Here is a 15,533-nt window from a genome sequence, read left to right on the forward strand (position 1 = left end):
CACATTATCTGTTAGTCTGAATTGACAAAAACCAGACTGGTATGATTTCAGTCAGACTAAAGTATTTATTATTGCTTTAGTTCAACTGAAATTGTCCTTTTAAAGTGCATGTAAATGCATCTGCATTAACCAGAGTTAACGTCTGGTGTTATTCACTCTTGGTTGTGATGCCTGATTATAAGGAGCCCTACATGTGTTTGAGTTTGTGTATGTGTCTGGATGCTTGTTGTGTGTGCCTCATCAGATAAAACGGCATTCTTAAGTGGGGCACCACAGTTTCCCCTTTTTACAGCAGGAGCCCACAAGATAAAACACCACATCAGCATCCTTTTAATTACAAGACGAACCTTAAAAAAAATACGCTTATCCAGTAAGATGCTTTACTCCTAGAGCACAGCATACATTATATTGGGCTTCAATGAGTCTTTAATGATTTGTCCTTTAAGCGATTTTAAGCAAATTTGATATTTAAATTAGGTTATTTTCAGACTTTCTTAAAGATATAAGTCACCGCAAAATAAACATTCTGTCATAAATTACTCACCCCATGTCGTTCCAAACTGGTATGGCTATTTCTGCAGAAGACAAAAGAAGATATATATTTTGAAAAATGTTTTTTGTTCATATGATGAAAGTTATTGGGGTCCAATGTTGTGGAAAGTTAGTGGATCCCACAGACTTTCATTATATGGACAAAAACATTCTTCAAAATATCTTGAACAGAAGAAAGTCGTACAGGTTTGGAATGACATAAAGGTGAGTAAACGATGACCCAATTTGATTCTTTTCAACTATCCCTTTAAGATGGTGATGGCCATGGTGCTAATCTAGTGGGCATACACACTACACACATGCCAGCCTGCTGTCTCTCACCACCCTCCCCCAACACACACAACTGTCTCAGGCCCCCTTCTTCTGACACACAGCATGCTGGGTCTTTACAAAGCCCCATTCTGCAGCCGTCCCAGGACTCTGCACTGTACTGCAGGACTGTTGCCCTCTGCCCTCTCACACACCCAGCACTCTTTTGTCCCACAAGAAAAAAGCAACGGTCACGTGTCCACTGAACACTTCACAGCTGCTGGCCTTGTCCTCCTCTTGCTGTCTATCTGCTGAGATGTTTACAGGTGATTTAAAGCGATGGAATATGAATTATGTTTCTAAGACCATTTTGGAAATGTAACCGCAGAATTACTGCAGGACCATCATGAGAAGAGCCACAGGAAGGGTTATGAGATTGGATCATTTATAGATCAGATATTGAAAATGACAAGAACTTTCTGAAGAAAACCGCTACACAATGCTTTAATCGTTTCTTAGCAAAAAAAAACACAACAACTGTCGAGCCATTACAATTAATTAATGTCAGTACCTCCCGTCCCCCATATCATGTAGCCTACACACACAACCTCCTCCTCACGCAGGCTTCAAAAGCGATGATGGGAAAAGCCATCTCTCCGCTGGCCACTTCAAAGCACAGGAAGTGTGTCAAAGCGACTAGCCGGCTGGTTCCCAGCCCTTGCGTGTGTGTTAGTGTTTGAGCAAGAGAGAGAGAAAAAATATGTGTATGCAGGGTGTAATAACATGCTCATCTCTGTGCCTGTATATACGTGTGTTGGTTCAAAGCCAACCAGAATCCTGTGCTTTGAGAGACAGGATGTAAAATCTGCTGTGGTGTTGATGCCCCACTCTGGCATATGCACATGTTTGTATCAGGATGAGTTTTTCCAAGACCACGGACATGCACGACTTGTCCTGGAAAAGGCTCTCCTTGTACAGTAGAGAGTGATCCACTGGAATGTCTTTCTTCAGACCCTCTCAAACCTAATTCAGTTTTCATTAGAACGTTTTGTTCAGTTGGCATGTCTGTTTATGTCTGGCACCTAATATTAGTACTTTATTTATGTCACACTTTGCTTGCTTATGCCCAGTTGTTTGCACATTGCATGTGAAGTGAAGTTCTTTATAGAGATTGCAGGATGTTTTTTCAAGACTGCATCCATTTTAAACAATGAAATGATGCCATTGCCAGTAGACATGAAATAAATGGGTTTCCCAAAAGAATGGTGAGCTTCACCACAAACACATACTGTGCGTTTGTCATCGGTAGAACATTGTGCACAGAGAAAGAATCATCTTATGCTGCTGATTTGTATGAGAGATGACTTCTGTTCCTTTCTTCCCTCTCTTTGTGTCAGTGTAACCTGCATGTTCCGGTGTCAAGCTGTGGCTTCTTAATGCGCTGCATGTGGAGAGAGAAAGTCACAGTATTAGGGATTGGAGGAGTTAAAGTTGTAGTTCTTTTTCCCAAATAGTCTTTGAATGTCATATTTCACATTTCCATATGTACCTTTTTATTTGAATTTTAATAGCCTACATTTGATTTTTTTTTTTTTATAGTGTTGATCATTTTAGTGCTATAGGCCTAAGTGCCATATGCTTTGGCAATATTATAATTGTTAATACTGTCAATAAAGATAGATAGATAGATAGATAGATAGATAGATAGATAGATAGATAGATAGATAGATAGATAGATAGATAGATAGATAGATAGATAGATAGATAGATAGATAGATAGATAGATAGATTATCCGCAGGTATTTTTCTTCTGGCAGTCATTTCAGTCATATCATTTCAGTCAACATTACATTATAAAGTTTCATGCTAATTGTGCACAGAGTCCAATTTACAGTTCATCCAGTCAATCGTTTTTCACTCTTTAATGTTATTCAGCTCTTGTCCAAACCAGTGATTGCTGTCCGCTCGGCTGGACGTGTTTAGTGGACGTTTTTCCTGCCCATGGCGCCCACGGGGGGCTTTGCGCTGCTCTTTTTATATTTGGAGACTCCAAAAGAATCCCGCTTCCCTCTCATGTGCCGCCTCGGTCCAATCAGACGGAAGGAGAGGCGGCCTGCGCGAGGCGTCAATCACGCTCGCTGAGTGGCTGGAGCGCCTCTCGTCTCGTCCGCTGGAGCTGCAGATCACTCGATCCTCCGCCGCTGCTGGATGTGTACGGAGCCCGCGCGCTCTTCTTTAAGGACGCTCACAAATATCACATTCCTTCTGGATTGTTTTTCATTTCTGATGTTTCTCAATTGCTCTCCGATGCAGAGAAATGGGTAAACTTCATTCCAAACATGGTAAGACGGCATCTATTTGGTGTTGTAGAGCAAGTCTTTGATTTTAAAGCACTTGTGATATAGTTCTTTCGAGTAATAGCTTACATTTATACGACATCTTTTTCATTTTCAAAGCTGCTATTTGTAAAGCGAGGGAGAGTCCCGAAGGTGAGTAGCCTACACTTATTCATTATATAAATAATAGGCTAACTCTTTTTATTTTATTGATTTTATTGATAAAATAAAGCAGCACCGTTAAACATTTGGCGAAAACAAAAAGAAAAGCGTTAGAAACTATATTTGAAAACTGTTAACTTGTACACTGTAATAGTTGTAAAAATATGTAGCCTATAAATTGTGTTTTCTTTCTGTTTAGGCGATAGTTTTGTAGTTAACGCATGTTTGGCGAGAAAAGGACTGGATGACTGGATGGTTAAGCAGAAGTATTACTGCTCGAGCTCTCGTGTACAACAGCAGGACTGCCAGCAGAAAAATACCTACGGACTGTCTGCACGGGTACGTAGGCTACACGGCTTTAATAACTTCTTTATCACACGTGTGAAGATTTGGGACTTTTATGGAGAAATGTTGCGCACTTTGAAGCAAGGACGCTGTTGCAGTTGAAAGTTCGTATTTTAACTGATCAAAACCTTTGGTTGTGATTAAAGACATCGTTTACAACTATCGCAATACAACTCTTTTTCTTTCTGTTGATCTACATTAATTGCTTATGGGTAGTTGACATGATATGTCGAGCAGTTTTAGCGGTGTCCTGCGATGTGACGTGTGTGCTATAATCTAAAATTATGTTAAACAAAGAATTCCAATTATGTATCCTAATGGGCTACACATGCAATTTTATGACCTCAAATTAATTGAGAAACTAAATTTGAATATTTGTCATTTTAAAATGTAGGCTATTTATTATATCTCAAGACCAGTTAAAATGATTTTAGTCCATTTTTCTTTGCGCGAGTGTAGGCTACATTTTGAATGTCGATGTTGAATAGAAGTTAAAAGTTAATGGAAATATTACATGACAGCTACCCATATTCGGTTGATATGTTGCAGTGTGATCGCTGTTTCGAGGCCACACGCGCTAGCTAGCCTACTAGACCACCCAATTCACGCGCTTTGAAAACGATCTTGCCATTGTTTTGTGACGTCATCAAGAACAATAGTTTACTCTCTGGAAACACTCTGTAGTTTGAGCCCAACTATGAAAACCAGCGTCGTTATTACCAGCCGTGATTAAAAGAGAAACACTCTCTGAATACACGTTTCCCTTTAATGATGTCTGTTAAAACGCTCTCCACGGTTTCAGCTGCTGCCTTTGAAGCCAGAGGAGGAGATTTTGTGTTGTTGTTCCTTTGAATGATAGGAAGAGGAAAAGTCCAGACAGGTTCAGGGTGTCATTTTGAGGGGAAATATCAATGGGTAAATAAATAGCCTGAATACATTTGGTATCTTAAATGCGGAACATAGGCTATATTTGAAAGTATTGAATATTAATGTCTTTTTATTGCAAGCAAAAAAGTTGTGTGTTTGAATCTTGAATTTGCCCAACATGGAAAAGGTAGCAGTCGTGTTTAGACAAAAGGCGCGTCAACTTTTCACTGGCGGCTCACATGGGTAAATGGTTTATTTGAACGTGGTGGGAAGAACTGTGTGAGGGCTAGGAACAGATGCAAGTTCTCTCTGTAGGTAATAGATCACGGCGGGTTGAAAGCATTGCAGGCTGACAGTGTGGTGACAGCGCTGTATTGTGAAGTAGAGAGAGGGGTGGAGGGAGGGCCAGTCTGTCTCAGATTTGGCTTCCTAGTAAACACATAAGAGCACTGTCGTTTAGGAGAGGAGAAATCCTCTGGAAATACCTCAGAGTAAGCCTCTTTTGGTCAAGGGCTGTTGTGGAGTCTCGAAAGACATTTTTTAAGGGTTGGAGAGATAGCGAGAAATGCTGAGAGTGACAGAAAGAGAGAGAGGAAATATTAAACAGCAGGAGAGTACAGCCACAGCTTCTTAAAACCCAATCCTCATATGAGGACTCCCAAACACAACACAAACTTTCAGAATCAGGAATGTTGCTTGAGAAATGCTGCATTCGATTTCTTTCCTAAAAATCACTAAGAAAGTAATGGCAATAAACAGTGATTTGGCATGTAAGATGGCATGCATAATACTGCACTGCAAACAAAGACTTTGCAACAAAATTGAGAAGTGTGGATTTTAGATCTTGTGGTTAAAAGGGGAGAAAATAAGTTTAAGGTGCACGGAAAGCACAAAGTTCACACAGTTTGATGTTTATTACTGTGAGAATGAGGTTTTATTGTAGCTGGAGAGATCATAATGCACTGAACAACAGTTACAAAGTCTGAAATGACTTCATTGGTTTACCTGTTGTTTATTTAGGTATTCGGACTTGACCACACTTAACTTTAAAGCCAAACAGTCGTCCAGTTTTCTATTTCAACATTTGCCTTGCATTTCATTGCATCAATATGATAGTCTGCAAATGAACCAGGGATTGTCCAACAATACCTGATTGTTTTTCTTCTGATGTACTAATGAGGAGTTTAAGAAACAATAGCAGTACTGAGGAGTGTGTGTTTAGTTGGTGTGAAGTGATTTGTCCAGGCTGGGAAATGATCCCTACTGAAAGAATTCAAACATTTGAACAATCTTTTTAATCACATAAGCTTAATGGAGTGTTGGGATGAAAGAACGAGAGAAGGTGAGAATGTGTTTCAAATCATAATTATTTATTTTGAAATACTTATTTTGTTTTGACATAACAAAGAATCTCCAGAACAGTTTAATATTTTATGGAGTGATGGAATTTGAGGCTGGTTTAGCTGGAAGGAGGATTTGCATCCCTTTGTTGGTTCCCCCTTTTTAGATTGCAAGTGAACTATTTGAGAATGGTTCAACCATTATTGTTATTATTCTAGTGAGAAATGTTGATTGGATCAGTGTGTGGAGTTTTTACTGAAAAAGTGTTTTTCCTATTTTATTTATTTATTTGTTTTCTTATTGTTTCTTGAGCTTTAATGTAGCCACCACTTATTTCCTGATCGGAGATATTTTAGCATGATGTTGATACTATACTACATATATTATAAAATGAGATTGTCAAAAGTAATTACTTAAGTTAAACAATCTACTTATCTTTCTTACTGAGAAAAGCCATGGACTGGTTGAAGAAGAATAACCTGACTCCCTGAGCATGAAGAAAGCATAAACCTCACTCATAAAAGCAGGCTGATACTGGGACTAATAGAGGCTACCTGGAGAGTTAGTTATTTATAGCAGCTGTGTGTGTCTGTGTTGTTAATGTGGTTCAGATGGTATGGATGGTGGGGAGTCGGAGTCAGGAATCTGTTCGAGTGTGTTTGTGTTGTGCTGTGTTAACTAGCCTTCACACACACAACTTTCTTATGTAGATCTGCCCATTTTCCAGTCTACTTTGCATTGGTCCTGTGCCTTTTTGTAAATTACACAAGGTTTTGTTCAAAAAGAGGTGAGGGTCAGATTTGTGGCCTAGCTGTTAGCAGGTTGAGCTCTGGTTCTCATGTGGGAATGTAAATTTAAGTCTAGCTCCATCATTTCCTGTCCTCTATGCAGCTTTTCAGACCTACGTTTCACTTTTTGTATTCTGGTCTAAAGTCATTGCAGTGATGCTCTTGTTCCTTTAAAACCGATTGATTGGTGTTCTGTCATGTGGTGCAGCTTTTATCATTGTTGTGTTTGTGTGTTACACAGTCATGTTTATGTGTGTTAGTGCCATTACCAAGCTGTAGTAAACCTCAGCTATATTATAGTCATCATTTAAACAGAGACCAGACCTTCTTAAAAAAATTTAACACCACAGCGCTAAAACCTGTCCGAATTACATTATCAAAGAAGAAACTCAACATCATAGCTCTAAACTGCTTTTCTTACTGCTTTGAAATGTGGCTTTTGAAAACCACTCTGAAACCAGTTGGCACAGCAGTTCTAAACTAGGGCAAACCAGACATCACAGCTTTAAACATAATCTCTGCCACAGTCAAAAGCGGCCAATAGGTCAACTATAAACCAGGCTTGATCATGACTTTGAAAGCATTCTGTATCACTCTGTGTAGTATCGCTCAGGGACCAAACACTTTGAAGCCCAGATCAAACAGAGAACTGTAATTCTTAAAATAATTTCTTCAGGAATTTCAGAACTTTTGGGGAAAATTTTTGGATTCCAAAGATCGCTATTTAAACCCTTCCAGACAACATGCACACTTTTTCTTTTTCTTGCCTTTACTTCAGAGTTTTCTTTATTGTAGCACAAAGACTGACAGTGTATGCACTATATTCCTTTGTCTCTTTTATTCCCTTCACAATATCCAAAGTATTTCTTTCACTTTAAGCTTCAAGTGTGGTTGTCACACACTTACCATTATACTTTTTTCTTTTTACTTTCTGTTCTAGACGTCAGCTTTACCATGTCTCTCCAGGGCTGGTTAAGAAAGAATGACAGAAAGAGATTGAAAGACAGAGGGTGGGGGCGGAAGAGAAAAGCCATGTTTTTTTCTGTCTAAAAGAGAAAGAAAAAGGAAAAGGGTGCCTCCGGGGAGTGAGACAGCACCTGGCTCCAGTGTAGGGCTGTTGAGGGACTCCTATGAGAAAGGCAAATAGGATAAGAGACAAGAAGGGAACAGAGTTCTTCCAGGACCAGAATAGTAAAGAGACCTGCTGGTGGCTGCTCTGTCATCTACTCTATCAAGTATTTGACATTGTTTAATGTTAACATTACTGCTACAGACTGAACTCACTCCATTTTTCTTACATCCTGAAACATATCTGTCTGTTCAGAACTGAGGAAATAAAACATTTAGCACATTTCCTTTCCATACTTTGTGTGTGTGTGTGTGTGTACCTGGTAAACCCTACGGTTTGAGGACCAAATGTCCCCACAATTATAGTAATACCAGTAATTTTTGACCTTGCGGGGACATCTTGTTTGGTCCATGGGGAAAACGTTTTTTTTTTTTTTTTTTTGAAAATGTTAAAATGCTGATGTGTAGGTTTACCCATTTTTTTTATGAATAGAAGGTTCAAAATTACATAATTTATTTAAAATAGGATTTTTTTTTCAACATTGTAAAAGTCACATTTGATCGTTTTGCTGAATAAAACTTATTAAAAAATTCTTAGTGGCCCCAAACTTAACAACGTCAATGCCAACTGTAGCCTCATTAAAATGAATAAATGCTGGGCGAAGCGGAACTACAATCACATTATCTAGGTCTGTTAGTAAGAAACTTAATAAGAAACGTACTGGGGCTATTTTAGTTGAGTTTAAGTGCTGGCATTACGTTTTAAAAAGACAGATTATTGTTTATACTGAAATTAAACTATTTAAATGCATTGACTGTCATTGATTCATTCATTGAGGTTTATGAATGAGTCTGTATCAGGAATATCAGCTTGTGCACAACATCTATGTTGGGATAACCTGTAAAGAGATGTGGAACTTGAAAGGCAGCTTTGAGGTGACTAGACTTTCCTCTCGAGTTACTCTTGGTTAGTAGACATGCAATGCTGGCTTGTAAGTACACATGGAAAGCATTGCAGTCATCTCAGTTGTAGGTGATTTAAATGGTTTGCCCCATGTTTTGTATGTGTTTTTCCATTTAACTATGAGTAATGCATGTATGTAAGTATGTGTGTAAAAATAGTGTTCAGGTATGTGTGTCATGGGGGTGGGCTGGAGGCTAGGATGGCGCCTGGCTAGGTGCATCAGAGAGAGAGAAAGTGTGTGTGTGTGTGTGTGTGTGTGTGTTGTGCATTAAAGCACGTCTGTCCGGATGTGCTCTAGAGATCAAAGTGCATGGTGGGAATGTGTGGACTGAGTTGCCAGGATTAACAGCTGAGAATTGGGCTGTGTTTTCCAAATTTCCTTAAACGCACATACACACACACACACTCAACCACAGGCACAAGCAGCAGAGCTCAGGACAGTGTTATTCCAACCTCTTCAACACCCCTATTTATTCAGCTGCTCTGACACATTTATGTTTCTTCCGTACTTCAAAGGGGAAGAATGAGATACTTGATTTGCTATCTGTAAATAAACATTTACTAGTATGTATATATTTACAAACATATTTAAAATCATCAAATTGTATCACAGTTTAAAAAAAAAAAGTATCACCACAACTGTTTTCAACATTGATTATAATTAGAAATGTTTCTTGAGCCCCAAATCAGCATATTTCTGAAGTATCATGTGACTCTAAAGTAATGATGCTGAAAATTCAGCTTTGCCAACACAGGAATAAATTATATTTTTTAAATATATTCAAATAGGAAACAGTTATTGTAATGATTGTAATAATATTTTACAATAAAACAATATATTATTATTTTTTATCAAATTCATGCAGTCTTGGTGATCATAAGATACTTGTTTATTTCAAAAACATTTAGATCATACTGATCCCACATCTTTTCGTTACCATGTTTAATTCATAATTGTATTGCTATCTATCTGTGTTTAGAGTATGAAATAGTCATAGATTTGACAAATCTCTGACTTGCTGTTTCCACAAATCTCCAGCTTTCTGTTACTCTGGTGTTTAAAGTCCTTCAGAGAGGAACAGGCTGGAGTTTCAAACACAATGTTTGAAAAGTCTTTCTCTGTATTTTTGGGGCAGCTTAGATAATCTATTTCTCTGCCTTTAAAAAGAAAAGGAAGAGGGGAAATGGGGAGAGGGTAAAGGAGGGATCACCTAAGGGGAAGAGAGAGTAGAACAAACGGGGAGCGCTGCTTCATTTTCAGTGCTTCAAAGCGCTCTCTCTCTCTGCAGCTTTCATGCTTTTAAGGTGTCTCTAGTAAATGAGAGCATACCCTCACCAGTACTATGTTTGCATCATTTTAGCTCAATAAGTGTCCTGTTGTTGCCTGCAAAGTAATAAGATTGATGCTTTTATCTCTCACTAACTATTCTGCCAACAACCTCTTTCTCTTGAGTCTTTCAGTGATACTGACTGTTGTTTTAGTCATATAGTCTGTGTTGGGATGCAAAAGTGTCCTTCTAGCTCCTGTATTTGTAATGTCTGCCTATATTCTTCGTTAAGAAAGAGGAACTGCCCACATCCTGCTCCAACTTTTTTTGTGTTAATAATATGAACTACTGCATTTGTTAAGTCATTTCATGGTCTTTGAATGCTCAAAAAACACGATCAAACATACTTGATAAACACAATCATGCTTACATCCAGTTTAATAAATCTGCATTTGTTAAGCTCTCTGTAAGTAGTAGATATGATATCCATATCTCTATAGAGACAGAATGTGTGTGTGTGTGTGTGTGTGTGTGTGTGTGTGTGTGTGTGTGTGTGTGTGTGTGTGTGTGTGTGGACAGTAAGTGTGTGGTGACATAAGCTTAGAGCACTTTGATGTGGATGAGGTAATGTGTGAGGAAATGTTTGCAATGTTAATCTTATCTGAGAAATTACCAAGGAGCCTCTACAGACGACACAAGCAGCTGCCCACACACACACACACCATAATGATTTATTTGTGTCCACCTTGCAAAGACAATATATATATATAAAAAAAATAGCATGAACTGTATAGATGCATATGTAAGGTTACGGTCTAATCACCAGTTTCGAGGATACAAGACACAACACTTAAGGCCCTTGCACACTGAGTCCGAAGTTTTCGTATTCGTGATTCGGTGGCTCTGAATTGTCAAAACACCATTCAAACTGCTTGCTACAGATGCGGAAAACACAGAAAGTCGAACCCGATTCGATTTTTTTTATGACGGACGAAAGTTTCAGAGGCAGTGTGCAAGCGTGATTGACATAACGTGAGGTCGTATTTATTTTTTAACGTTCGAAAATTTAGGATGTGAATTTCAGACTGTGTAAGTGCCTGTAAGGAGGAACAAGAGAGTTAATGGGGGATAGTCCAGGGTGGATAGGTGGACTGGGGGTCTTGGGTTTTCGGGAGGAGGGCTGAGGACGAGGAATCTGGCCAGACTTGGATGGGGACACATGACGAAAAGTCTTGGGGGAAACAGTCCGGGACTGAAAAGTGGCTGGGGTGACTGGGGGAACAGCAGGTAACGGAACAGGATACATGACGGGGTGTAGTAGGCGGCCGTGGAGTGGAGAGAGGCAATGCTGCAGCAGACTGCGGAGCTGGAATGGGGTCATAGAACTCCGCAGTAGAACCAGAACCAGCACTCCTCACATCAAACTCGGAAGTATCGCTTCCCATATCGGATTCGGGAATAGCGTCTTCTGCAACTGACTCAGGGACAACAATCCGTGCAGCTGACTCAGGAACCATACTCTTTACAGCTGACTCAGGAACCATACTCTTTACAGCTGACTCGGGAACAATACTCTCAGCAGCTGCCTTGGGAACAGCGCTCTCTGCAGCTGACCTGGGAACAGCGTTCTCTGCAGCTGAGCTGCTCTCTGCAGCTGAGCTGGGAACAGCGCTCTCTGCAGCTGAGCTGCTCTCTGCAGCTGAGCTGGGAACAGCGTTCTCTGCAGCTGAGCTGCTCTCTGCAGCTGAGCTGGGAACAGCGCTCTCTGCAGCTGAGCTGGGAACAGCGCTCTCTGCAGCTGACCTGGGAACAGCGTTCTCTGCAGCTGAGCTGCTCTCTGCAGCTGAGCTGGGAACAGCGCTCTCTGCAGCTGAGCTGGGAACAGCGCTCTCTGCAGCTGAGCTGGGAACAGCGCTCTCTGCAGCTGACCTGGGAACAGCGCTCTCTGCAGCTGACTTTGGAATAGCATTCTCTTCTGCTGTAGGCACAGGACTTGCGGACACGACAGGTTTGAAAGGGACCTCTAGGATCTTGACTAGACTTTGGAGGTAATCGGACAACGTCTTGGCGGCAACGACAACAGGCATCCTTTGATGAGCTGAAACGGACTGCAGGACTGCTTCTGCAGCTTGATCGGCCGCAGCTCTCACAGCAGGTAACTCTGTAACAGGCAGCATGCCAGGTGGTGAGGACATGGTGAAACCCTGCGACTCCTTCCGAGACAAACAGTCCACCATATCACGGAACGGGCGGAGGGGGAACATTGAAACCCGCGATGAGGTAGCGATTGAGGAGGCTATCAGGTAAGAAAAACCTCCTCTCATTCGCGACCTGAGCGCATTCCCTCAAGGACCTCTCTCCCTGAGGAGGGAAAGGAAGCTTGCCCTTCTTCATATCGGAAATAGTCTTCAGCCACCAATGTTTAAGATCATCCGATTGGTGATCGACAGGAGAAAGCATACTGTCTGCTGGGTTCTGCGCTGGCCGGTTCATTCTGCCATGAGGATAGCAGATGAACCCAAGCGCAGACGGTATGCAATCACACAACGTTTATTGATAACAGAAAACAGGGGAAAATAAAACCCATGAGGGGGCAAAACAAAGGCAAGATGAACGAGGGAAGACTAAACTAGACTACACTTGACAAAAACTAGACTATAAACAGACAGCAGATACAAGATCGAAAACTATACAAGACTATTTACTAAGACAGGGTACTCAAAGGTAGTATCTCACAATGTATGATAATGAACCGGCACAGGACAGCAAACACAAGGGGATTAAATAGGGAGAAACTACTAATAACCACAGGTGATACTGATAAGGTAATAAGGACAAACTGAGGATAACAAGGGGGCGGGGCAAAGGAAACAAGACAACACAAGCACACAGCCCAAACACAAGGCCATGTGCTTGCACACAAAACATGGGTCTGTCATGATCCTGCCCCAAGACTTAAAGAAAGACAAGGACTAGATTGCAGAATCATGACAATTTGTCTCCAGAAGGTATAAGTAATACAAATGTATTTGTACTCTTTTAAACTAGAGTTTTGAGAATCTCCTAACCCTCTCACACAAACGCTTGTCAGCATGGGCATCTATTGTTGCATCTCCAGATATTTGTTGTTTCTTTTCCTTTTTTTTTTTTTTTTACTGTTAAACAACGTCAACGTGGGGGCCAATGTCAGCAGCTTGTGGGTCAACTAATAATTAGTGCAAAAAAGGTTAAGGCATATGTGCGAGTTGTGCGTACTGTAAACACACATTTTTTAGGTTACCCGACAAAACATTTTTTACAGTCTACAAATAGATTGTGTGATTGCTATGATATTTATTGATTTTATATCTAAATATGTTCTGTTCATTGCATCAAAAGCAGTTTGTTGATGACAGAAATATGCTTATTTTAATTATTAGGAAGGTTATATATGTTTTGAAAGGTCATATGACTGTGATGACAAGTTTATTTGTGGGCTTATGTAGTAATGTTTATGACTCTAATTTTTCTTCACCACTGTTTTGGTTGAAGTAGTCACTGTCTTTCTCAGTTCATTCTCTCTTTCTTCCTCTTTGCTGAATGAGTATTCTCTAATCTGTCCCTTGTTTCGACTATGGCTGTTTGATGAGAGGTGTGTATTGAGACAAAAGTGATGTTTTCCATCCTGTGTTGAAGGTAAGCTAACCATCTGAACAGACGCATGGATTTGCAAACACAACCATCCTCTACATTTCTGGTGCGCAGCTTGCCTTGATTTAGAAACCCGTGATTCAGTAAATTAGCAGGATGTGTTTGAATTCTGGATGCGTGGAATGGGCATTTTGTGCCAGGGCGGTTATACGATAAACAGGACTTATAACTATAAAATGCTTGAAACATTGAATCAACTGCTGTTTTACACACAGACTGTATGCTAAAATCTTTGCAGCAGACAGTCCATCTGCTGCAAATCGCTTTGCTCTGTTGTCTACACCAGATCAGTTGTGGTGTTTAGTCCAAATCGAAGGGTTTAGGTTTGATTTTGATATTGGTGTGGACATAAAAGCAGACTCCCCTCCCCCCTTTTTTGCCATAGCATTCATAATTGAAAAAAACAACAACAACATTATTTAGGGATTGACTTCAGTTAATAAATTCTGTAGTGTTATAAGTTAGAGGTAAGTAATGACAAGGAGGCAGTTTAACAGAGACTTATTTTAACTTTACTCTGTCCATAGTGCAATAGTTAACATCTCTCATCAGCAACAGAGTACATATGATGTATGTAGAGAATGTACAGGCAGGGTGCAAATTATTTATTCATATCTCAATATATATCGCCAAAAAAACAAAATATCACACTGTCAGTTTTTTCAAATATCGTGCAGCCCTACTGCTGAGTTAATGGCCCAATTGACTTTCTTATGGGTGTGGTGGGATATCATGGCATTGGGAGTGAACAATGCTCTTTCTCTCCTCCAAATCACACCCGAAGAACTGATGAGCTATATTGTTTGCAATCTAACAAACACAAGTCTGTCATAAACGCTGTGTAACTGAGCGCTTTCCTGGCATTCGCTTAAACTTGAATGAAGAGTTAAATAAGGAAAATTGTGTCAACAATCTGTTTATAGAATGTAAATCTTTTTTTCTCTGAAGCAGACAAGCGCTCCCGGCGCACATGAACACATACTTTCTACGGCAAGCCCCGAAGGGACAAATAGGCTACATATCACACACATTCACAGGGTGAAGTCACTCCATGATTTGAATCCTCATACAATTGTCTCCATTTGCACGGCGCTTCTTTCTTCACATTGATTAGCTGCCAAAATGGGGCGTTGCAATGCATGACACTGAATCCGAGAGGAGTGTCAGAGGGAGTCTTTTCCAGAATTAATCAGTAAGTGTGACACCCACAAAATTTCAAGAACAGCAGCAAGACATCACCATATTTATTGGACAGTGTGGGATATCACCCAAAAATGAAACGTCTGTCATCATTTACTCGTACTCATGACTTTCTTTCTTCTGTGGAACAAAAAAATATATTTTGAAGGATGTTTTTGTGCATACAATGAAAGTGAATGGGGTTCAAAAGATTTACTTTCATTGCATGTTCCAAAAAAAAAAAAAAACTCGAAAAGACAGAAGAAAGAAATTCATACAGGTTTGGAATGACATGAGTAAATGATGACCGAATATAATTTGTTTAGGGTGACCTGTCCCTTTAAGAGTGCAGTGCTGACACGCCAGTCAGTAGTTCAGGTTGTTTGGGTTGTCTGTTCTGCTCATTATAAAGTATGAAGTGCTTATGTAGGTCACTGCACTCCAGACGCTTTCATCCTCACATTTAGGAAAGTATGTAGGGTACTGGGGGGAGTACAGGGAGTCATTTTTGGATTGGCCCGTAGCTAGCGAGGGCCGGTTTTGCTGTGCCCTCGGTGCAGGGGGCTGTGCTAGCATAGGTACATCCCCTCTCCAGAAATCCTGCGCATGTAACCGTATACGCTTAACCAAGATAACAGACACAGAAGATTAATCAGGAATTCAGTTGCAAGTCTTTCTCCGTCAGCGCTCGTGACTATATGTTCATGGTTGATTGTCTCGCTGG

The 15,533-nt window shown here is 40.3% G+C and overlaps 1 protein-coding gene across 3 annotated transcripts in view; it reads left to right on the forward strand.

The window, feature by feature from the left end:
• nkd1 (NKD inhibitor of WNT signaling pathway 1) overlaps positions 1 to 15,533 on the forward strand; it is a 53,159-nt gene that overhangs the window by 21,198 nt on the left and 16,428 nt on the right. The window contains exons 1-4 of one of the 3 annotated variants that reach the window (XM_056233836.1): positions 821 to 1,127; positions 2,753 to 3,143; positions 3,258 to 3,290; positions 3,499 to 3,638. In XM_056233836.1, the coding sequence (XP_056089811.1) occupies positions 3,119 to 3,143; positions 3,258 to 3,290; positions 3,499 to 3,638 (198 nt within the window). In that variant the 5' untranslated portion in view covers positions 821 to 1,127; positions 2,753 to 3,118. Of the gene's footprint in view, positions 1 to 820; positions 1,128 to 2,653; positions 3,144 to 3,257; positions 3,291 to 3,498; positions 3,639 to 15,533 lie in introns of those variants that run through there. The other 2 variants (XM_056233835.1, XM_056233837.1) reach the window with 2 other exon arrangements.

Source organism: Rhinichthys klamathensis, unplaced genomic scaffold, assembly GCF_029890125.1.
Source record: "Rhinichthys klamathensis goyatoka isolate OS25496 unplaced genomic scaffold, OSU_Roscu_1.1 h1tg000378l_1, whole genome shotgun sequence".
Taxonomy (NCBI): Eukaryota; Metazoa; Chordata; class Actinopteri; order Cypriniformes; family Leuciscidae; genus Rhinichthys; species Rhinichthys klamathensis.